We start from the raw sequence: 25,192 nt of genomic DNA, 5'->3' as shown, positions 1-25,192 counted from the left end.
GTTCTTTGTGGGAGAAACAAGAGAAAGTGATGATGACTGACCATCTGAAGAAGTAAGTGGTGCTTTTCTCGTGTTTGTCTTCGCAAATTTACAAAGTTAGACCAAGGAGAGGATGCGTGTCATCTTAGCTGAGGCTGCCCGGCTTGGGAACACTGACTAACCTTCCCCGGTTTCCGGATGATAACAGAGGGAAGCTGAGCAAGATCTTTGAGAAGCACCGGGAGAAACTTGGAATCCCAGGGCCGACCCCATCAGACAGGGACAGAGGTTTCCCACAGCTGCCCCAATGTAGAGCCAAATGTGACCACCTAGCAAAACTGGGGACATCTCTCTGGGGACATCAAATGACATAGTGGGTCAGCTGGCAAGGTTTCTGCTTCCTCTGAAGAATCCCCTTTCGGGTTGCTTTTTGTTTCTCTCACTTTTTATTCGAGCCACATTCAGTGGTGGTCAGGGCTTTCTCCTGTCCTGGCTCTGTCCTCAGGTATCACTTCTGGTAGGGCTTGGGGGACCAAATGGGATGCCGGGGATGGCATCGGGGTTGCCCTCGTGCAAGGCAAGTGCCCTCCCCGCTGTACTATGGCTCCGGTTCCTGCCGTTTTTTTTCTGTTGTGGCAGTGAGCAGAGGAGAAACAAAGGCAGGAAGAGGCAAAAGAAGTGTTTACACTTTGAACATGGCGCCTCTTGCCTGATCTGACCATAGAGCACTGTGGGCTGCAAAGTTGATGGCTACCAAGGGCACCTTACCCAGAGTGCTCGGGGCCCAGTGCTCAGGGCTCAAGAAACAGCCACTTTGTCTCCACCTTCCGTGGAGCACAGGAGAGCATTTCTCACGGCTGCGTGCACAGAGGAGCAAGGAAGATGCACGCCTCTTAGCTCCAGCAGTCGAGTCTGGCTCTGCAGGCCAGGGTTTTACAGTGGGCACTCAGGCGAGCCATTACCCCTCCATCAGCACCCGTCAGGGGTGACTGGGTAATGACAGGCTGCCGCGGTGAACGAAACGGTGACTGATGTGCGCAGGTATCAAGAGGAGCATAAAAATGCCATTTGTTTCTTTAAAGACCACTTCGTGCCTGAGGCCATAAAAATGTCACTCTTGGCGTCAGTGTCGAATGCCTGTATGTGTGACAGTGATGTGTGACAGGAATGCTTGTCTGTCGCCACGGCCAGGGACGTGCTGGTTGCATGTAGCGCTAAAGAAGGTCTCCATGCTGCTCCGACCCACCTGAAATCGTTCCTGGTACCGGGGAAGCTTGGACTGCTCTGTTTCCTCTATGTCCAGCTGCTCCGTCCACATTTCCGGCTCCGGGCTGGGAGATCCCTCCTCGGGCTGTCTCTCAGAACGCTCAGCGGCTGGAGCTGTGAGGGCCCTCAGCACTTGGTCCAGCACGTCCAGCTGCAGACAGAGAGAGGGGCAGAGACTGAGCATGCGGTGGCCCCAACGGACAGAGGCAAATGCTGCAGTGAGCCAATCATGTGGAGAGCTCCATCAGCATAGGAGGGGACACCGAGATATCTATCTCCTGAGTTGTTCACTTAGAAACACCCGTGGGGGGAGGGGGGCGTGCCTGGAGTGACAGGACAGTGGGTAGGGCACTTGCCTTGCACGTGGCTAACCTGGGTTCAATCCACGGCATTCCTTACGGTCCCTTACGGAGTGATTCCCAAGTGCAAAGTCAGGAGAAAGCCCTGAGCATTGCCGCTGGGTACGGTCTCTCAATGCCCCACTCCAGAACAGAACAGAATCAAAACTACCCATCAGGGGCATGGGTATAGCTCAAGTGGGAGAGAGCATGTCTCGTTTCTGTAGGTTCCAGCCCCAGCACTAAAATTTAGTCAACAACAAATGGCACAAATAAGGAAGTTCAGGGTTCTCTGTAAAAGTGAACCAGGGGCTCTGGACTTCACTGGGGATCACTTGGGGAGGGATCCAAGGGGCATGGTACTGAAGGCCATCCGCTTCCATGTCTTGCTTCCTCAATGGGTAAGAAGTGGGAAAAAGTGAGAAGCCAAGAGACAGTACAAAGGATAGGGTAGGGTGTTGACGCTGCACATGGCTGACCTGGGTTGGATCCCCAGCATCCCATATGGCCCCATGAGCCTGCCAGGAGTAATTCCTGAGGGCAGAGATAGGAAGGAGTAAGCCCTGAGCATCGCTGGGTGTGGCCCAACCCCTCTCTCTCTACCTGCTCCAACACCACCCCCCTCCCCCCCGCAAAACAAACAAACAAACAAACAAATAAATAAAAGGAGAGGGAGAAAGTGAAAGAAAAACAAAACTTAACTACAACCAACAAAAGGGTCACTCTGAGCGTGCAGGGCCCCCGCTCTGGGTACAGGCAAGGCAGCTTTGCTAAGTCACCTGTAGCTCTGACTCAGGGCCCAGCACGCCCAATCAGCAAAGACCAGCCAGGCACATGTGTTCATTTCAACAGAAAGACTGCTGTGACTTCGCAAGTCAACAAGAAAAGGGGGTTCTATCAGTTTGGCTCCTTCTCCCTCTACCAATTCCACTCTGAGGGCCACTTTCTACACCTTCCAGAGGGCCGAGTCACCAGCGATGTACTAGGAATCACCTCGAGGGCAGCATTAGCACCTGCTGGTCAGATACATTCTATATCACCCGAGGAGAAAACCCGGAGAACGTCAGTGCTATGCTTCCACTAGCCCACGGGCTGTTCTTGCTGACATGTGAGCCATGTTCTCCTCAAGCTGGAACTCAGGAAAATGCAAACCTGGAAGGGATGTTTTCCCAGCAAGGGGTTGCATGAAATTTTGTGCTTTCCCTTACTCCACAGGGACATCAGCAGGGTTAGAATGGCGACAAGTGTTTAGAATGGCACATCCTCGGTTATATAAGTGAATATCAGGTTATAATGTCGGGCAGGGTGCACAGGGGTGCCCTGGACACTAATTTGCTAGGCACCTGACTCACACATCTCACAACTGAATCTACAGAGGGGTAAGTCCTAGGCAGAGCAAATAAGCAGCTCATGGTTGCAGGTACACCTTGGCCAGAAAATAAATACCTGGTGCTCTGGGTCTCACTTGGCTACACGGGACCTTGGGCAGGGGCAGACATTGGGGATTGCGGGGGACCTATGGCTTGTCACCCAGCAGAAGGACACAAGGCCTCGGTCTCCTAAGTGGAGCAAGCTCCCAGCATGATGCGCTTAGGCTCATGCAGAGTTGGGACGCAGAGAGCCTGAGGCCCGCGGGAGGATGGCTTCCTTGAGAAGAGAAGTGAGCCCCTCAGAACCACAAAAGGAACCTGATCCGGAACTCCTCAGTGCCCCACATTCACCACAGAGTGGGCCTTTCCTGTGGGGGTTCCGGAGGGGACAGTCGCTGGACACTCTCCTGGACTCCATGAGGGGAAAAAAAAACTGAAAAATGTCCCTGAACTCATGTCGTCCTCCGCTGGGTTCCCCTGAGGATGGTGGAGAGGGGTCAGGGGCAGTGGGTCAGGCAGGATTTTGTCTTGAACTCGGTTTGAATTTCAGGGGGGGCTGGAGAGTCTTCTTCCTGTGTGGGGAGCTAGAACAACATTCATCGCATCCTCTAGGGCTTCCCCCCCCGCCCCTTTTTTCAGAAAAAGGAGGACATGGTTCTTCATGCCTCAAGGGTGCGTCATAGAAATAACGCTGGCATGGGGCCGGAGCCATAGCACAGCGGGTAGGGCGTTTGTCTTGCATGCATGCAGCCGACCCAGGTTCGATCCCCACCATCCCCTATGGTCTCCCCAGCACCACCAGGAGTAATTCCTGAGTGCAGAGCCAGGAGTAACCCCTGAGCATTGCTGGGTATGACCCCAAAAGCAAAAGAAATTAAATTAAATTAAAAAAAAAAAAAACGCTGGCAAGGAGAGCGAAGAAGGCGTGGGGGGTGAGGGGGTGGGGGGGAAGTGGTGGTTACTGGAAGCTGCACTCGGCAGGCCCAGGAGGCGGCTGGGGCTTACCGCTTCTTTACACAGTTTCCCACTGTCCTCGGGGGAGGCGGCAACGTCCTCCAGCACCTTCAGGGCCCGGTCCAGGTAGCCTGGCCGCCACAGCAGAGGCATGTTGTAGAACACAGCGCGAAGCCCTTGCTGCAACTCCACCTTCCCTGTGTCAGAGAGAACAAGCGAGAAGACTCTGTAATGGCTGTGCCAGGCATCTGAGGCACAGAACATTCTAGTGGCAGCTCGAGAAACAGAGAGGGGCATGTCACACCGGGAGTCTAGATGGATGACACATGTGGCCATGGTTTTACTACCTACACTTGATCTTTAGTTTTGGGGTTTGGGGCCACACCCACTGGTGCTCAGGGGTCACTTACAGAGGCACTCGAGGGACACTGCAGTGAGATCACACCTGGGCCATCTGCAGACAAAGCATGGCCTAGCCAGGTTAAGTATTTTCTGGGAGCCCACACAAACTTTTTTTTTTTTTTTGCAGGGGTGGGGAGTCTAAGCTCAGGGCTTACTTCTTGGCTCTGAGCCCAGGGATCATTTCTGGCTGTGCTTGAGGGGTCATACAGGGTGCTGGGGGTCCAACCCAGGTCAGCAGCATGGAAGGCTAAGTGTCTTATCTACTATACTATCACTCCTGCCCCTGCACACACTTTTTACTATTAAACCATATGAAGACTTTCCCTTCCCTTTCATTGAGGCCAGGGAGCTTTCTCGGAGGACGAGAAGCTCTCAGGGCTGATGCTGTCAACCCCCAAGAGGGGCTACCTTTGCCAAACAAATCAAAGAAATGGAACACTGATTTTGCTTCAAGAACAAAATCCTCTACAGAAAAAGCAAGACCTATTCTACATCTTTGCTCTTGTGACAATCTTCTCAATACCTGACAACCGACTCCGCCAAGAAATGTTTAAATGTTTCAAAATTGCTCTCAAATACCCTGTATGAAGGGGGGTGGGGCGGCGGGAAATCTCATGCTACTCTCCTTTCCTTTATCTGAACTTCACTGCATCTTTAATCAGAAAATCCTCATCGTCCTTTTGACTCTCAGAACATGAATGCTTCTCTAAGTACAGGCTTCCCCTACTCTCTGGAAGAATGTTCTTATTTGAATGGATACATGAGTAATTGGGGGGCCTGGGGACCCTCAAACTGTGTATTTATGGTAATAGCATTCTGCAAAGCATCTCCACCGGACCACAATATGTGGATGCTGGCAGCAGGGTCCTGGGGTCCAGAAGGGGGTGCCTCCATGTTCTGGGAGACAGAAGCCCTCTCTATACCTCTGTGACCAAAGTCACCTCTGCGGCCAGCTCTTAAAGCCACCTTCACTTCCCTTTGCTGGGAAGGAGGATTTGGAAGGCTGTGGAAACCATAAATAGCCCAGGCTTATCAGGTGACAGCTAATTTTGGCCTTGCAGAGGCTCCGGGCTTGCGGCAGCCGCAGCTCTGGGAAACTGTTCCCGTCAGGGGCCCAGGAGAACACCGGGGGAGCTGCCTCGCCACGGCCCCCCAGCCCAGCGCCAGGCTCTGCTCAGGACCCAGCAGCAGCTAGATTTCCTTCATCCTGACAACTGGAATCGCTCATGCTGAGAAGACCAGGATGCTGAGCTGAAAGCAAAGGCAAAGCCTTCTCAGTCGAGAGCAAATAAAGCCAAAGAGACGAAAGTGACTTTCAACAAGAGTGGTCAACTCTTTGGCTAAGTCTGATAAATTCTGGGCTTTCTGCGTCAGTTTATGTCAGAGTCAGCATCCACCAATGCAAAACAACATGGGGGAAGGGGGTGAAGATAACCTCAACGAACAGGCAAACAGACTTGGGTGATTTTTCTGGAAACAACTGTTGGTAGAAGCAATGGATGACCAAGAACAGATGCTTTCTCAAACATGGATCTACTTAAGAGACAGGAAGAATGATGAAACATTAGCATATGTCAGGACACACTTCACGCCCACTTAGATTGGACGTTATCTGCACAGCTTCCTCACCCATCTCTTCTCATACAATCAGGGCCCAAAGGGAGAGCGACAGACACTGCAGGGCACCACCACTGCGTGCCAGGGGGTCGCTCTCTGGTCACCCAAAGCACTGCCAGTGTGTCTTGGCCATCGCTTCCCTCACCCTACCTTGGTACTCCCAGCATGCCAGGAAAATGAGTTCAGCCTCAACTTGTCATTTCTTACCTCTTGCCAGGAAGGTCTTTGTTAATACCGGGCAAGATTATACTGGCGAGTTTCACCAGAGGGAGGTCAGAAGTTTCTTTTCCTCCTCTGTCTCCTGCATTGAGGACCACCAGGTCTAACTTAATCAGTGGTGATCGGTTCTAAAAATCCCTTTATGGTCTTAGGTTATAACTTAAGGACTTTCACATCCATTTTAACGCCAAAAGTGAGAGCTGTACTGGAAAGTCACTAGCACATTGGAATCATTTTGTTAAAGGCAGAGGAATGGAGTGATTCTACAAAGAAGATCTGTATCTCTAAGGCTCACATAGCTTACCAAGGAGGGCATAGCCATACAGCTGGGAACTCAAGCCCACAGAGTTCTTCTGCTTCAGGCCTGGGAGCAGGAGGGAGGCGCCGAAGTTCCGCTCCTCTTCCCACTGCAACAGAGCACAGGGGACAGTGGTCTGGGCAAGCAGTTAGCACTATGCAAACGTGTGTTTTTTGCTAAGAAGGAAACATTAAGTTTAAAAGAGAAAAGCGTTAAGTTAAATCAAACAAACAAACAAACAAAACCAGAGCTTTCTCATCCAAGACTTGTACATAAAATGTATTTATGTTTGAAAAGTGCAGGAAATAAATACCCTGTATAAGAACACATTCCTGAGATGAGTATTTATGAGCAATTTTGGTTTTCTTCTTCTTTATGATTTTGCCAATTTTGGTCCAGGCATAAGACTCCTTTCACAATAAGAACAGCCAAATACAACAGAAACAAAGAGAACGTTGGACCCAGCCTGGCTGAGACCATCAATGAATGAGGGGTTGCAACACAAGGCGTCGGACCTGCCTTACTCGCCCCCTATGCTCTGACCGGCTGGCAGGAACTTCTGCATTTTACCCAATTCAGCAGTAACAAGCTCCCTTCGACTTCACAGTGTTAAAGTAAATACAACTATTAAGTTGCTTTTAGATAAATTTGTGCCTCTCGAGAAGAAATCAGGCAATCAAAACCACTTAAGTGATTGTTTCGTTCAACCCAGGGAGCGAGAAAAAAAAATTATACTTCAGTGCCTTTGGATCCTTTTGAGACGTGGAAATATAAAAAGGCAAAAATGTAAGGATTGCTAAAGCCTGCTGCAGAGTAATCACAGCAGCAAAGGGGGGGGGGGGGCGGGGGAGAGAATGACTCACAGGAAAGAGGGCCCCAGAGGAGGAGCAGGGCAGGACACTCTCCAGGGCGCCGTGATCCACCAGGTGTCATGGGAGTCTGCTTGTGCCCTGGCGGATTCTGGCTCGGAATTCTGGAACAGAAAGTTCCAGTTGGCCTGTTCTGGGCCGTGCTCTCACAGGTCCGGAAGGAAGAGAAGCGTGAAGGAGGCAGGCAGGTAAGAGCCGCAGCCAGGCGTGAGAGAGGCACCCCAGGGACTAATGGGCAGGCAAGTCTCTGGACTTTTGTGTACTCAACTCTAAGTAAGTGTAATTTCTAAACCTTGGAGAGGAAAAAAAAAACCTTCAGGGGAAAACAAAGTCTCCCCAGGTACTTCTGCAGTATGGATCAGCAGGAGAGCCGGTAATGAAGGAGCGGGTCATTCCACTTTCAAAGCAAAATCACTCCCAAGTATGATAGATAGGCCACCCCGCCTCCTGCCCCTCCCCCAGCAGACACTACACAAAGTGCATAATAAATCAGGAGGCTTAAGTGTTATGTTTTTCTTTCTTCAGGGAAAAATGATCTATGCTCTGAACATACATTAGGAGGTAAAAGGCGCGTAGGCAGTGTCCTTGAGGGGGTGGGGGCTCGGCCAGGCTGGGCTGGTGATGGACATGGGCGCATTTGCAAAAGGACTTGAAAGAAAGGCAGAAGGAATGGGAAACTCAAGTCTGAAAAGATTTTTGGCTTTGATGATTTAGTCTAGGAATAATGAGACCACCACCACTTCTAGAAAATGCTGATTATAGGTTCACAGAAACTATTAGGCCTCTTCCTAGCCTTAAGCTTCTGCAGTGTCGGTGCCATTGTACCTAAGTGCTCAAGGCTCCACTTTACCGGGTCTGTCCCTTCCTCTTCCATTCCTGCAGGTACACCCTCCCCTTCCTCCTCTCTCCTCCCCACTTCCACTGTCCCCCTACCTCTCCCTCACTCAACCCCAATTTAATTTCTGGTTCCATGTCCCTCCTTCACAACACTAAACTCAATTTTTTAAAAAAAGTTTTTGAACCACACCCAGTGATGCTCAGGGGTTACCGGGCTCTGCACTCAGGAATGACTCCTAGCAGTGCCCGTGGGTATTGGGGAGCGAACCCAGGGTGGCTGTGTGCAAAGCAAATGCCCTACCCGACCTGATGCATCATCTCAATGGACTTTGTTGAAGTTCGCATCTTACCTACCCCCTCAGAAACACTTTTTTTTTTTTGCTTTTTTATATAGGTTTTTACAGTTCCACATATTCCAATTTTTTTTTTTTTTTGCAAGAGAGGCTCTCTCCCAAGCAGTGCTCAGGAGGCCTAGGGGCCCCTCCGAAGAGGATTTTCACCAACTGGGCCAGCAGCTTAACCCAAGGATATGAGGACGCAATGCTGTTCCATCCCTTCGGTGTGCCGGGGACCCCTGGGCCACCGCGGACATGCTTGGGTGCCCCCATTGGCCACACCTGATGGCTGGGGAACCATGGCTGCCTAGGGACTGAACTAGGGTTAGCCCAAGCAAGGTAAGGCCTTTACCTGCACTCTTTCTCTGCTCCTTGATTTTTCCTTTTGGCTTTCTGGCTCATGCGCAAACAATTATACAAGGGTGTTCGAATCATAATTGTGGTTCAGTTTTCTATTGAGGTTCCAATGGTATCTCTCTCTTTTTTTGAAAATAAAGTATTCTTTTATTATTCTCCCCCATACTTTGTTGGTTTGTTAGCTTTTTTTTTTTTTAAGATATGTCACTAATTGCTTATATTTGGATAGGTAATGGAGAGTATCAGTGAATCAGTGAAATGAGTCAGAAAGAGAGGGACAGAAATAGAATCCATGGTATCTCTTGATGGCCTCAAAGGCATCTGAAAACACAACATGCTCAGCACTAAATCAATGATTTTCTCCCGAGAGTCATAGAGTCCACTGCAAACACAGGTGACCCTCTGTCCAAGTTCCCGAGTCAGAAACTCAGGCGCTAAGACTTGATTCCAGTTTCCTGCCTCTCCACACCTGACCTCATCAGGTCATTTGCCTCTTGCTGCCCTCCCCACCTCCCTCAGGCCCATGCCCACCAGCGACTGTAGTGCCAGCACCTTCTGGTGCCCACCTCACCATTCTCTCTTGCTTGAACAATGAGCATAGCCTATGGGCCCTGAGCACAGCATCCTGCCCCTGCCTTGACCTATCCTGAGTTCATTCACAGGCAACACACATCTGGCCATGCCATCTCTGCTTCTGCTTAAAACCTTCCCCGCTGTTTTTCGGGTGTGGACCCAACAGCTTAGCATCTCCTACATTCTGCCTCGTGATCTTCTCCCCATGCTCCTCAATGTGCTCTTGGGAACAATGACACTAATGAGCTCCTGGGTTCCTTCTGCCACCCTCAGCTGTGCTCAGGGCCACAAGGCTCTGTGCCTGCTGGCTCTTCCTTCTGACCCTCTCCCCCTCTTCATCCAGTTCATTCCCACTCAGCTTCAACATGAACCCGAGAAACAGTGTTAACACTCAAACACAACTTCCACAATGGAGGCGTTTCGCAGATGACTTCTTTCCAGTGCTCATTACAGTCATGGTCTTACCCTGGTATTGGTCCTGCTTGATGTGTCTGTGACTATAAGCAGGAGAAGTACACCGGCTGTTTTCAAACTAGCACCAAGCTGGTACAATATGTGATGAGATAGGCACTCAACAGGGAGCTAATGAGTTAATGAACACAAGGTACACCAAAGGCTAAAATAGTCCAAGGGAAAAAAATCACATAAATGAGGTCAAGCACAGATCCAGGTGGTAAACAGGTAGGGAAGGAGGAGAGAGGGAGAAGCCACACACAGGAAGGATATAAGGTAGAAGAGGTCACAGTTGGGGCTGGACAGTACAGCGGAGAGGGATTTGCCAAAGTGGGTTTGATTCCCAGAATCCCATATGGTCTCCTGAGAACTGCCAGGAGTAACCCCTGAGCATTGCCGAGTGTGACCCAAAATGACAAAGAATAAAACAAAATTTAGAAGAAGTCACAGTTGGGGAAAGATTGAGATATACTGGGCCAGTACAGCACACTAAATAAGAATAGATGTGGGCTAGGTCAGCTGATCTTTTCAGTTTCCTCCCAAAACTGATTTTTTTGGTATCCCACTGGAGTTAAGAGCAGTCTCTAAGGCCAGACTGTCTTTTCAGGGTTGCATCACTACCTAGTAGCTGGCTGGCTATTAATTATTGAATGACTCTATGGCCTGGTCTCAGGCCTCATCAGCTCAGAGCTGTTATGAAGAATATATTCATATGTGGACTTAAACTATACACCCCCAAATATGGCACAGGCTTAGACACAAAGCCTATCACGAGCCGGAACCTCTGGTGCCCACATGTCCCTGGAGTGGTCCTATCTGTTTTGCCATCCGAGCCTTGGTCTGTGTTGTTTGTGCTCTTCTCTGTGATCCACCGTGTGGGCATCACACGGGGTGCCACTCTGGGTAACACTGCAGTTAAAATTAGTGTGTGAGTGCCATGGCCAGAAGCCAAGGACCCTGGTGAGCACCACCAATACGGCACCAACAATAAAGCAGGGTGGGTGAGGGTGGAGGGGAAAAACCCCACTGAATCACTTCTTCACCCCCCCTCCAAAAATATCCCCCTTAAACTATTAAAAGTATTACCTAGTATGGGTATTATTCGAATATTCGTTTATTGTTGTTTTGTTACAATTTATAAGAGTGGATATAAGAAAAATAAACAATGGCTAAATACCCAATCTCAACTGTGAAATCGAGCAGGGCCAAGCTGCCGGTCTTATTCTGTTCTGGACTGACCCAGAGTAATTAAGTTTCAGTTTCCTCCCAAACTGGTGAATAACTGGCCTTAGGTTGTAACTCATGTAGTGCACTGCAGCCTGAACAAGCCAAGCTGTGAGGCTTGGGGATGCCCACTTGTGTGTATCCAATCCACATCAACCAGTAACACCTTAGTTTGAGGTCATCCTTGGCTGCCCTGCTGCATCTCTGCTCTGCCAGGTCCAGCTCTAAAGTTAGCAACTCCGCTCCAAGGTGCATTCAGTCTAGCTCAAGCTTCACGACGTGCAGAAAAATCTTCACTGGGGATTCTCTCACCCTCCCACTCTGCTCTGCTAGAAAACCAGAAATGGAGCTGCACAGAATGAGCACTGTCCCTGGGTAGACACGGCCACACACTTGCATGCTGAGTCCTTCTTCCAGGCCCAGAGCACTGGGCTTCCCTCGAATTCCTCACCCACAATGAGCTCATCATTCAACCTTTGCAAAGGTTTGAGTACCACCTTTTTTTTTTTTGTTTTTGTTTTTGTTTGTTTTTAGACCACACTTGGTGGTGCTCAGGGATCATTCCCAGCTTGATATGTGGGAATCCACGCCGTCTTGGGGACTGAACCCAGGCCCATGAATGCATAGCAGGTATTCAACCCTTTGATCTAATTTTCCTGGCCCTAAGATTAAGGATTGGTTGTTGTTATTTTGTTTCTGCGGTGCCAGGGATGGTACCCAGAGCCTTACAGTTGCAGAGCAAAGTCTCTACTGCTGTACCACGTCCCTGCCCCATGGAAGAACCCTTGGTAGATCACTTACGCTGAAGTCTGTCTTCTTTGCCAGGCAATGGTACAAGACATGGAGGGAGAGAAGCTGGGTGGAAGGTGCTTCAAAGGCTTCCTGTCTCATGATCTCAAACACCACTGTTAAAGCATCTGGCAAAAGACAATCAAAGAGAAAACGAGAGGAAATTAGCTGGAGGTAACATCATCAAATCTGTGCTTAGCTGTAAATGTTCTCTAAAAATTGGGGCATGATAGAAAGCCAAGCAGAATTAAGAAGTGAACTCTGGCAACAGTGTTAGTTTTCCCACACAAGTGGGTATCCCTAAGCCTCACAGCTTGGCTTGTGCAGGCTGCACTGCACTACATCAAGTGTGAGGCGGTCACCCGCCCAAGGACAGGGATGATATCATGTCATTTCACTCAGCAACCATGATCATCTCTGTGATTGTGACATACCATTTTACCATCTCTATTTCAATGTATTTTTTGAATAGGTGAACAGGATAATATACATGGGAATATCTGAGGAATGGGGAAGCCAAGTTAAGGTGCCAAGTCCATCTGCTAGGAGAGCTAAGTCACCCTGATGGGCAGAGCAGGGTCAAGCTGACTGCCTCAGTCTATGTCCTGGTCTCCATGTTATACTAGAAACAATTTTAAATTCCAGATATTATTTTGAAGTTGGAGAATCGATGACTATTTAAAGAACAAACAGGATGGGCTAAAAAGACTTGAAAGAAGAGAACGGAAAAGGCTCTGTCATAAGTTATAAAGCCTCAGAATATAATCTATAGCATAGCATTTGGTATTTGTTTCCACACAAATACTGGTCATAGAATTATTTTTCCTCAATATTCCACAAGATAGCTGGAAACCAAGAAAATCAAGTTCAAATAAATCTCTTTCTTTAATATTTGTTGTTAAATTTATGCATGTTCAGATGGGTAAAATACTGGGCCTGAATATAACACAAAAACAACAAAATCTTAGACTGTCAAGATAGTTGCACAGGCTCATAATTATGGAAGATCAAAAGAAATTTTTGCAACGGTTTCTTGCCAGCTGGACTTGTACATATTGTCACAATTTAAAATGAGGCCACAGGCAAGAATTTCTATCTTCTTTTTGCAGTTGGGGAAATCGATACCCAAGCAGACAAGAAGACTCTAAAACAAAGAACAGAAAAAAGATAAAAACAAACAAACATAAACAAAAAAATCAAAAAGCCCTCACCAATATTGCAAAAGAACCGCCATGGGATAGGGAGAGAGCACAAGAGTCAGGGCCATCAGGGTCCATCCCTGGCACCATGTGGGCTCCCACGCACCAGCACTGCTGGGTCCTGAGGTCCTGGCTGGTACTGAACATGACTACAGTCACAGCTAGAAAAGGTTCACTGGGAGGGGTCCTAGGGGCCTCTAGCACCAACTAGGGGAAGGGCCTAAAAAGTAACCAAAAGGACACAAATACAGCCAAAAATAAAGTTTAAAAAATCTGTTTTGCTAGCTGTTCACTACTGAATCCAAAAATTATACATGAAACATAAGCTGAATTGACTTTTCCCCTTTATTTTCATTCTGCATTTCAGTGAGCTTGGGAAGCAAAATGAAGTCGATGGGAGAGAATTAATTTATGAGAGTCTCCTCCATAGTTATTTCTGTACTGTGACATTTCCTAGCCTAACAATGGAAAGTATGCCAGTTTTGATCCTGACCTGTGCCATATTTGCTGGCCCATGCCCCAGCTCCTGAACATCTTCCTTCTCTGCCATCCCCAGTGAGGCAAGTCTCCAGTGGACAGCACTGGATCTACACCAGAATAGGAGGCTTGGCCCCAGCAACCTGCACACCCAGTGCTCCTCACAGTTACACTGCCTGCCATTCAGTGAGGATGGGCAGAGGAGGAGAGAAACACTCAGCCTTCTCCCTCAATATCTTCCAGGGGGTCTAACTACAAAGACCCCCCAGCGCAAGAACAATAGAAAACCAATGGGGAAACCACATAGAAAGTAACAAAAGTTCAACAAGCAAAAAATGGTATCACTGAAGGCATAAAGAACACAAAATGGGTACTGGAGCGATAGCACAGTAGGTAGGGCATTTGCCTTATACATGACTGACCTAGGTTCAATTCCCAGCATCCCATATGATCCCCTGAGCACCACCAGGAGTAATTCCTGAGTTCAGAGCCAGGAGTAATCCCAGTGCATCGCTGGGTGTGAATCCCCTCCCTCCCAAATGAACACAAACAGCTCACTAAATTCTTACTGACTTTAGTGACACAGTGAGGAAGATGTTTAATGAGTTCAAAGAAACAATGGCATAGGGAGTCAACAAAGTGCAAGAAATATGAATTGAAATGAGAAAACTACTACAATTAGAAATGAAGAGCATGATAGGTGATACGAAAATCCTAATAAAAGCTCTGAACAACAGAGTTAACAGTAGCTGAGCGTAAGGAACTCCAGGATCAGAAGGAGGAAACAGCCAGGAAAAAAGAGAAGGTGGAAAATAGTCTGAAAATAAATGAACAGTGTACCAGAGTTCAAGAGGAACAATGTAAGAATCACTGGAGTCTCTGAAAAACGGGAAGGCAAATTTGATGAAGAAATAAAAGTTATAGAAATCATCTGTAAGAAGCTTCCAGAGTTGAGTATACAAGAATGAGATCCAAGAGGCCTAAGTGTTCCAGCAAAAATAGACTCAACCAGGAAAATTCCAAGAAACATTATACCCAAAATGACAAAAGCCAAAGATAGAGTCCAAATATTAAAATCAGCAAAAACAAAAAAGGAAGTTACAAAGAAAAGGCCATAATATTCACAGTAGATCTATCAAATGAGATTCCAGAGCTAGAATAAAATGGAAGAATTTTGTGGGATAACATTGGTGTGTCGGTTCTCCCTGGCTGCAGGGATCTTAGGTTTATTTTGTTACACTGTTCACAGTGCTCCCGAGGCATTCCCATTCCTCTACATTTACCTTTAACTTCTGCTTCCCCAACCCGTTAATCACCTTTTCCCTCTAAGCAGTACTGTGTCTTGTAAAGTCAAATTCCTCAGAAATCTCTGATTTTGTATTTGTACGTGAAATACTGCTTTTCTCCTTCCCTAGGTCATTTTGCATAGTTTACTTTGAAGCAATGTCCTTCTTGTAGAGACACAGGAAGACAGTTAATGCTATGCTTTTGTAAGTTGGGAGTTAACTGACTCTGAATAATATTCACTCCTGGACATATGTTTTCTTGACTTAAGCCTCAGTTGCCCTTAGTTCCTAGCACCTCCAAAGCAGGGTCCCGATGAGGGACTGGATGGATCCAAGTCAAGCTGTGAGCTACCCTGGCATCGAAATGGTCCCAGCCAAGTGCCATAATACATAACTATAAGTTAAGAGTACGTCATGGACAAATTCTGTCATAATCCAAAGAGTAATCAATAACTGGGTTAGGACCCTGCTAGGATCAGGGAAGACTAATCTGGCCTGAGCACTGCAGTCTGGGATCTATATCGAGATGTCCCCAGGAAAGCCACCCTACAAGTTTAATGTATCTCTTACTGTGTCCATATAAAATGACTACAAAGATTATTTAGAAGTAAATCTAAGATGGTTGTTGGGCTAAGGAAAGGAGAAACACACCCCTAGGTGGTATTTCGCCCTTGAGCAGATCTGCTTTGTCTTATCTTAGAAGAATTTCCCTTGTTTTCTTTTTTTCCCCCTGCGTGTTGAAATCTTTCTTTTCTTTTCTTTTCCTTTTTTTTTTTAAAATTTTACTGAATCACCATGAGAAAGTTACAAGCTTTCATGTTTGGGTTACAATCACACAATGATCAAACATCCATCCCTCCACCACTGCATATTCCCCAACACCCATCTCCCCAGTATAGACCCCATCTCTCCCTCCCCCTGCCTCCATGGCAGATAGTATCCCCCATACTCTCTCCACTTTTGGGCATTTGCAATACAGACACTCAGAGGTCATCATGTTTGGTCCATTATCTGCTTTTGGCTCACATCTCCCATCCCGACTGATTCTTCTAGACATCATTTTCTTAGTGATCCCTTCTCTATTCCATCTGCCTTCTCCCTTCCACTTATGAGGCAGGTTTCCAGCTATGGGGCAATCCTCCTGGCCCTTGTATCTTACTATCCTTGGGTGTCAGCCTCATGTTGTGTTATTCATTTATCCACATATGAGTGCAGTCCTTTTATGTCTGTCCCTCTCTTTCTGACTCATTTCACTTAGCATGATACTCTCCATGTCTATCCATTTATAAGCAAAGTTCATGACTTCATCTCTCCTGACTGCTGCATAGTATTCCTTTGTGTAGATGTACCAAAGTTTCTTTAACCAGTCATCTGTTCTAGGGCACTTGGGTTATTTCCAGATTTTGGGTACCGTGAACAGTGCTGTAATGAACATATAGGTACAGATATCATTTCTACTGTGCTTTTTTGCATCCTCGGGATATATTCCCAGAAGTGGTATTGTGGGGTCATATGGAAGCTCAATTTCTAGTTTTTGAAGGACTGTCCATATTGTTTTCCAGAAAGGCTGGACCAGTCGGCATTCCCACCAACAGTGAAAGTGCATCCCTTTTCCCCCCACATCTATACCAGCACTGGTTGCTTTTGTTCTTTTGAATGTGTACCAGTCTCTGTGGTGTGAGATGATATATCATTGTTATTTTGATTTGCACCTCCCTGATGGCTAGATGTGGAGCATTTAAAAAAAAAAATGAAGAGCTTTCCTTGGAAGAAAGGGCTTTCATATGTTGACTGTGCTACCTCACCAGGGTGTAGTTACTCCCCTGGAGGTAGATGGAGTGGGGAGACTAGCATGGGAGATAGGAAGAGATGAGAATGGGGAGCTCCGGTGAGACTGGAACAGGCGCATGGGGAGAATGGAATAAACGGCACGACCCTGTTCCCTCCTTCATGTGTTTGCTGGTGGTGGCTGCAGGCCAGGGTGCGGAAGCGGCTCATGGCCACCAAATGCACATGGCAGGTGAGAGAGACTGCCACTGCTGCCCTTGAGTTCACTTATTTATTTTTTGATTATACAGGATACAGTACAAAAACTCAACGAAGTAATACTTCACCAAGAATACTCTATCCAGCTAGATTATCACTCAGATATTAAGGAACAATACAGAGTTTCATGGACAGGCAGCAGCCAAGAGAATTCACAGCCTTGAAACCTGGTTTGCAAGAAGAATTAACAGAGCTTCTTTGAAGAATAGGGCAAGCTTCCCAACATTTGGCATTGAGTATGGCACTCACTCATGGTGCATATGACTGCCCACTACTAAATTAAAAAGCTTTGTTTACTCCTACTTGCTAAGGGATTTTATAAATTTTCAATAGTGAATTATCTTGTTTTTAAAAAGTACACTAATTTCTAAATTTCTGTCATAAACTATAATAATCTATACTAAAACTTTAAAAAAAATCCCCCATATTATTTGCTCTGCACTTAGTTAACAAAATAATCCTTAGTCCCTTCCAACATGCCTTTCAAGGAGAGAGTAAGGAGAGAAAAAAGTGTGACCACATGATTTTTTTATTGATCGACTATAGGCCCTGAAATCTGCTGTTTAGAGAACAGATTAGAAAACATACAAAATATTTCAGTGGAAGTCATAAATATATCCTTAAAACTGGTGAAAAAATGGACAGTAAGAAATAATACTTCAAAATTAATGTAGACCAAATATTCTTTGGCCATTGTTAGGAGAGACGAAGCAGAGATCCAGAGACAACGAAAGAGAGAGAGGCATCCTTGGAAGAACAGAGAGGCCCATTCTTAGCTTGCCCAGGGAGCACTTATACAGGGGAGAAGCCTGGGACCCAATGACAGCACCCACCAAGGTCCCGAATGCCTAAGTGATCTGCAGTCCTCAACTCCACTCCTGAGGGGACCACTCTAACCTAGGCTGGAGCCTCAGGATTTTCAGAACTGAGGGTGGGGACCAGATGGGGGAAGGGAGAAGTCAGTGTGTGTCTTTCCACTAAGGCCCCGCCTGGCCTTGCCTATTTCACCATGAACAGGGTGACGAGGCCTCTGAGTGTTCCACTACGACTCCCTGTCTACTGGAGACATCCACTGGTGGCGGCCGCCCCACTGCTCTGAGCAAACCCTGTTCTTAGCTTTCCTTTCTCAGGGAAGTGAGAGCCACTTTTTAATTTCATGGCATCAGAGGAGTCTCGAGGGGAATGAGACTTCAGAGATAACGATTCAAAAAAATGATAAAAAAATCCAAATTTTGGGCTTTTAAAGTAATGGTATTATGATAATCTTCTCTAGCAGCGGAAGCTCAGACAGGGTATACTGTTGAACTAAATACATCTCCCTTGCCTAAAGAGACAGGAACAAATAAGCCCGAGAAACGCAGAAGGGGCAAAAAACCAACTAGATATAATTCTCCCATGTGGCTAATTTTCTACATATCTGAAATACATATTTTAAAAGGACAACAGAAAAGATGTCAATAAGGACTCAGAGGGGAAAGGGACTGCCTCTACTGCCCCTTCATTCCCACTCACACCTGTCTTGGGAAGTGCAGCCCCATTTAGAAAAGGATCTGGGCTTCGTTTCTTACCTTTGTAATTTTCTTTCTTTATGAAAGAATCCAAGAGTAAATTGAATGTAAAGTTATCTGGAAAAATTCCATACTGAACCTGTAAGAAAAATAAAAATATAAGGAAGAGTAGGGAAACATATCCACTGGGCTTATATGCCTATGTGTCATCCAGGACGCAGAGCCACACCACCATGAGCTTGCAAGTATCTGCCTGATTTCACAGCATCTGTGACCGTGACAGAGATAGTGTGACTCAGGAGGTTTGGGAGCTGCAACTGTTTGTTCGGGGTGAGAAAGTTGTGAGTGGGTGTCTGACAGAGAAACACTGAAATGTGGAAAACAAAACTCAGTTCTAAAGCCTCCCTGAGGCTACAAGCACCAAATCAAGCCAACTCCTCTCACCTCGCACTGGCTTAGTGGTTCTTTTCATCAGATAGGAAGATCAGCACAAGAATGGACCCCATGAGAAAGAATACAGCTTCTTACTCTGCACCAGTGCCTCGTCCTTAAGCTTTCCCCTACCTCCATGGGATATAGCACTGTATAAAATATAAGGTACGCACATATATTCTAGCAAATATATATTCTGCTTATCATGTGCTGCAAAATGATTTGCATAGTCCATCACCACAGAATTATTTTTTTGTTGATTTGACAATAATGGTTAGAATATTTAAGATCTAATCTCTAAGCAAATTTTAAGGACATGGTACTGTTAGCTACTATAGGCACGATGCTGTACATTAGCTCTTTAGAATGTATTCCTCTTGCAAACTGAATTAAGACTGTACCCATGACCACTATCTCTCCAAGCCTCTCCTGCCTCCAGGTCCTGCACCCATTCTTCTAGTGTTTCTATGTATTCAGTCCCCCCCACCCCCGGGCCCCCAGATTCCATATGTAAGTGAGAGCATACAGTATTTGTCTTTCTCTAGCTTTTACTTAGTGCCCTTAAGGTTCACTTACATTACAGCAAACGGGTTGTCCTTTTTAATAGCTGAAAACAGTCCATTGTGTACAGAGAGCATATTTTCTTTATGTGCTCATCCATCCATGGGCACTTGGATTGTTCCCGTGATTTGGCTACTATGAATAATGCTGCAACGACCATGTGGGTGCAGATAGATACTCAAGATAATCATTTCACTTCCTTCACATATTACTGAGAAGTCAATAGCCATATTACATGACAGATCCATCTTAATCTGTCGGGAAATCCACTAATCTTTGGAGGTACTCCCACCAAGAGTACATAGGAGTTCCCTTTCTGCTAGATCTTCACCAGTTCTTGTTATATTTCTTGTCTCTTAGATTGGTTTTGAAAGACTGAAGAAATCTGCCCACCGACCACAACTAACCAAGTTCTTAAGCTGTTTTGTTCACAGCAGCTGAATACTTACTAATCACAATTTCTCAAAATGTGGCTCCGTCAGCATCTCACTAAGAATTCTCTATAAGTGTGTTTAACAATGCAGATTATTAAGCCTCCAACTCACAGAATAAGAATGTCTGGGAAGGAGACACAGAGACCTAGTGTCACTGAGTGATGCTCATGTACAATCAAGTTTGACTAGATAGTGTGTGCATTTTATGATGTAGAGAGTAAATGCATTTTTGTTTTTAAATCTTTACTTCAGTAAAATTAGTCACGATTCCTCTCAACTGCCCTGTTCTTCCCAGTGCACCTGCCCCCAGCACTAGAAATAGCTGACGACTTTTTTTTCAAAGCATATCACCCCTTTGGGAGTTGCTGACAGTCTTGACCACCAGTAGCAAATCACTGCTAAATTGAGTCACCATTACTAGGCGGCAGTGTGGGATGCCTCTGATGTGAAAAACAGCTGGTAGAATCTCAAAGCAGGCGTCCAAATGATCACTAATCTCTGGGGGCAGAGTAAAAACAAAGTATTTTGGAGTAATAAATCATTAAAGCGGAAAGAGCCGTAAGAAATGGACTGGTGAGTGATTTTCAACCTAGCCACAAATGATAATCAGTCTGAAAATTTAAAAACATGCCAATGACAGCTGACCAGGCAGATCACAAAGGACTTGGGGGAGGGGGGAGAGTGAAATTACTCTGCATGAAATGATCATGGTTGTTATGTGTCAGACACCAACATTACAGTGAACCCTAATGTAAATTCTGCATCTGAGTGACAATAATGTGTCATTGTAGGCTCATCAACGATAACCATGCAGGTGGGGCAGGTTGCTAATGGGGGAGATGGCGGGACTACGTGCGTGTGTGGGGGCAGGAAACAGATGGGAAGTCTCTGTACCTTCTGCTCTATTTCGCTGTGAATACAAAACTGCTCTAAAAAATAAAGTCCACATTAAAAACAACACGAAGCTATTAAAAATGCCAAGTGCCTGCTCCAAGAAGATCAATTATATTGGAATTTGGGAGTAGAGAAGAACATTTGCAAGTTTTAAAAATTTCTCATATGATTCTAAAGGGAGCCAGGATTAGAAATCACTGCTTTATAACAATTCACTGGAGTTAAAAGTTAGAGGGGGGGAAAAAAACCTAGAAGAATAAAAATATTTGCCTGAAGTGGTGGGTATTGTTAGAATTTTGGGGGTTACAGTCTGGGTCTCCTGAGCCCTTGTCCAGTGTCCTTTGGACTAAAAGCCAAGGAACAGCAGAATATGGAAATGTGAATTTCAAGGGAAAGTCATGGGGGCGTGCACAGGACTGAAGTGTTGGAATCCTGGTGGCAGAGAACCAGAGAACTGTTCCCCTGGCTGGCCCACAGCAATAGATAGATGAAGGACAGGGCCCCAGGCTTTTCGTAGTCAGTTTATTTCTCTCTCCTCACCAGCTTAGTCTGATCTCTCCCCTTACAGCACAATCACAGGTGTAGTTTTGATCACAGTCCCAGTCATCAGAGTTCCATCATTCTAGTCTCCTCACAGACCTCAAAGTCCTCTACTTCATTACCCCTTACAGCATAGTTATATAGAAATCATGAAGGGTGGTGGTACACATAGGTGGGGTTGAACATTATCTTAACAACAAACAGAGGTAAAGCCATTCTTCAGGCAAAGTTCTCGGGGATTAACTCAAGGACAAAATCTCATCTGAGGGTTCAGCACTCCAGATTACTAGGAAATTTGCTCGAGTGAGATTCCATCCAGGGTGTATTACTTTATCCTTTCCTCACCTAGTAATCCATTTAAACAATCAAAGTAAATTTACTTCTTATAATATTTCTTTAGAGAGACCTCTAGGCTGTAACACTGCATTGGCCTCCCATTGTTCATTGATTTGCTCGAGCGGGCCCAGTAACGTCTCCATTTTGAGACTTGTTTTTACTGTGTTTGGCATATTAAATACATCACTCGTGTGGGTGTGATACTCTCAGTAGCTTGCAGGCTCTCCAAGAGGGGCGGAGGAATCAAACCCGGCTTGGTCAGGCTGGCTGTGCACAAGGCAAACGCCCTACCCGCTGTGCTATCGCTCCAGCCCAATATTTCTAGTCATTTTGTATGAGCACAGTAAGAGAGATATTAAGCTTAAAGGTTGGCTCTTCCTGGGGACATCTCGCTATATATCCCAGACTACAGTCCTCAGGCCAGGTTAGTCTTTCCTAACCCAACAGGATCCTTACTCAGTTACTTCTTTTTGGGTCATGACAGAGTTTGTTCCAAAACTCTTTATTATACTCCTGGTGCTTAGCCTGAAACCTTCTGATGCCAGGGTAGCTTACAGCTTGCCCTGGGTCTATACAGTCCCTTTATTGGGACTCTGCTTTGGGAGTACTAGGAACTAAGGGCAACTGAGGCTTAAATCAAGTAAATAGGAATGCCCAGGAGTGAGTATTATTTTGGAGTCAATTAACTCCCATGTTACAAAGAAGAGCATGAACCGTCTTCCTGTGTGTATACAAAAAGGACATTGCTAAACCATGTAAGTGACATAAAAGAAAGGGAAAAGCAGTATAGGATTATTAGTGTGTGCTGGAACTGGGTGTGTCTCAGGGGCACCGTTGTGGGGGTAACTCAATAAACCTAAGCTCTCTGCAGGAGCAAGGACAACCCAATGTTATCCAACATGGGAAAGATTTTTTTTCCTTCTTTCTAACTCATTCTTTTTTTGAGTAAGGTCTGTGTCATGAGAGCTGGAGTACACCCTTGGGATGCAGGAATCCTGAGTTCATTTTCTATGAGTGTGTAACTCACACAAGGGGGGCTCGGCACCCACAGTGGCGGTGGCTCTATCTCTCCCACCGCCCACGTTCGGTAGTCTCACCCTTCTCCCACCCGGGAGAGGTTGATGGCGATGGTCAGGCGGAGGAAGGAACGAGGGCTAGGCTGGTTGGTATTTTTAATCGTAGTTTATTCTGATTCTCTCCTCATCTGTCTCTGCTCCCTCTCTCCTTCTCTCTCTCTGCTCCCGTCTCTCTCTGTTTCTCCTCGTCTCTCCTTCTGTCTCTGCTCCCATGCTACTTCATTCTCCTCCATCCCCCTTCATCCTCCTCTTCCTTCTGATCCTCTCTGAACTCTCTTCTTCCTTCTGCCTCCAACCTGCTCCTACAGTACAGTTAAATCCTCTCTCCATGAGGAATTGGGGGAACAATTACATAGGTGCGGTCACAATCAATAGGGGTAGAGATCAACAGGGGTAGAAATCTTAGCCTCAGGGAAGGCCACTCCTAGGACAGATCCTCTCTCAGCATGAATCCCAAGGGTGTGTCTCTCCTCTCCTTGTCCAACAAGCATATAAGCATATATAATATAAATCATTTTGTATGGATACAGTAAGAAATATCTTAAACTTATAGAATTGCTCTCCTAGGGCCATCTCGATCTCAGACTACAGTGCTCAGGCCAGACAGTCTTTCCCACCCCTAGCAGGATCCTAGTCTCGTCGTTACCTTTGGATCATGACAGCATTTGTCTATGATCAGACTCTTAACTTATAGTGAAGAATCGTGGCACTTTGGCCTGGCCCATTTTGCTGCCAGGGTAGCTCACCGCTTGCCCTGGGTCCATTCAGTCCCTCGTCGGGACCCTGCTTTTGGGGGTTAGGAACTAAGGGCAACTGAGTCTTAAGTCGAGAAAGCAGATGCCCGGGAGTGAATAATATTCAAGGCCAATCAAATCCTAAGTTACAAAGCATGATGTTAACGGTCTTCCTGTATCTATACAAAAAAGATATTACTTTAAGGTAAAATGTTCATAAGGCATAAGGAATGGAGAAAGGTAATATTTCACTCATACATAGAAAATCATAGATTTCTGGGAAACTGATCTTACAAATTAACAAAGTCTGATTAAGGGGAAAGCTGATTAACTGGGTGGGAAGGAGAGCATAGGGAAGATTGTTTACAGATAAACACAATGGAAGTGGAAGTGCTTCAGGAGCACTGTGATGGGTGTAACCAGATTGATGGGTGTAACCAGATAAACCTAAGCTTCTTGAAGGACAAAGCAATGTTACCCAACAATGAGCACTGCAGAAGTGGACCCTAAACTAAAAATACACCCTAATCAACTCCCCACCCCCCCAAAACAATCCTAAGATAAACAAAAAATTAAAAATTCGGTGTCCTTATACTTTGAACAACTAAAGAGACCAGATTTAATCCATTCATTCCCAAAGGGCCCAATATTATTTTTCTCAGTGAACCTGAATATAAGCTTCCTAAGGGAAAGGATAGGATATTACTCACTTTTGTAGATAATGCCATATCCAGCACAATATATGCAACATTCCCTCACAAACTGCTGTGTTAGATAAGCTGAATTGTAACCAAGTAAAAACCTCTCAAAACCCAGAATGCCATTTTCTTATGAGTTCTAACACACAAGGTCCAATAACACTATAGGAATGATACAATTTCAATGAAATTCTCTAAAAGTCCTTTTATAGATCAAATTTATGCTCCAATTTGAGATTCAAAGCAATCAATTTTTAATAAACTTTAGTTTTTTATTATTTCACACTATGAACATAATAAAGACTCAAACCTTCCACAGGAAAATAATATTTTAAAAAAACTAATCATAGGAGCCTTTGAAGGTTTGAGGAGTTAGGGAATTTGAAGACATGTTTGGAGTAATCTAAGAACAGTCCTGAAAATGTCTAAGTACTGGAGATGACATTCCTGCAAAATGGACACAGCCTATTCCCTAAACTCCACTGAAGAGAGTCTGGCCAGAAACCCAAGGCTTCAGGCTCAGGAATGCTTCTCAGAGCAGAGTTCTTTGGTTTGATTCCCCTTTATGTTCACCAGTCTGCTTCTGAGACGCTATGCTGGCAGTAGCAAGTAGACGCAGCGATTAATTTTAGTGGGTAGGCTAATCTGATTTCAGCTTCACTCCAGGAACTCTATGAAAACCACTCACCTTATTTACAAGAGTATATAAGGCTTTGTCGAGCGCACCATACTTTAGGCACTGCCTAATCCAGGTGTGGATAGTCCAGTCTCTCAGATACCAGCAGTTGGGGCTATGTCGAAATCTAAGCAAAACATAAGGGGGAAAGTGGTGTTAGTTCTTAAATATCACTGCCAAAACACCAATTCCAGGGAAAAGAGGTAGTACAGAGGGTAGGGCATTTTCCCTGCATGTGGCCAACCTGGGTTTGATCCCTGGCATCTCATATGGTTCGCCGCGCCCTACAAGGAGTGATCCCTGAGCACAGAGACACAAGCAACTCCTGGACATTGCCAGGGGTGGCACAAAACCAAACCAAAACCAAAACCACCACCACAACAAAAACACAACTTCCATTAACAGGTTCTTCTCT

General features: G+C 45.9%; 1 protein-coding gene across 1 annotated transcript in view; it reads right to left on the bottom strand.

The window, feature by feature from the left end:
• The window catches only part of MRPS27 (mitochondrial ribosomal protein S27), a 99,311-nt gene that overhangs the window by 3,178 nt on the left and 70,941 nt on the right, over positions 1–25,192 (bottom strand). Inside the window, exons 5-10 of the mRNA XM_056112598.1 lie at positions 24,790–24,904; positions 18,457–18,535; positions 11,893–12,008; positions 6,450–6,552; positions 3,959–4,104; positions 1,226–1,396 (exon numbers count right to left, since the gene is read on the bottom strand). Coding sequence (XP_055968573.1) covers positions 1,226–1,396; positions 3,959–4,104; positions 6,450–6,552; positions 11,893–12,008; positions 18,457–18,535; positions 24,790–24,904 — 730 coding nt within the window. The remainder of the gene's footprint in view (positions 1–1,225; positions 1,397–3,958; positions 4,105–6,449; positions 6,553–11,892; positions 12,009–18,456; positions 18,536–24,789; positions 24,905–25,192) is intronic.

Source organism: Sorex fumeus, unplaced genomic scaffold, assembly GCF_029834395.1.
Source record: "Sorex fumeus unplaced genomic scaffold, SorFum_2.1 ptg000018l, whole genome shotgun sequence".
In the NCBI taxonomy this organism is placed as follows: Eukaryota; Metazoa; Chordata; class Mammalia; order Eulipotyphla; family Soricidae; genus Sorex; species Sorex fumeus.
Note: the sequence above shows the minus strand (reverse complement) of the source record. Positions and strands in the feature narration are given on the sequence as shown.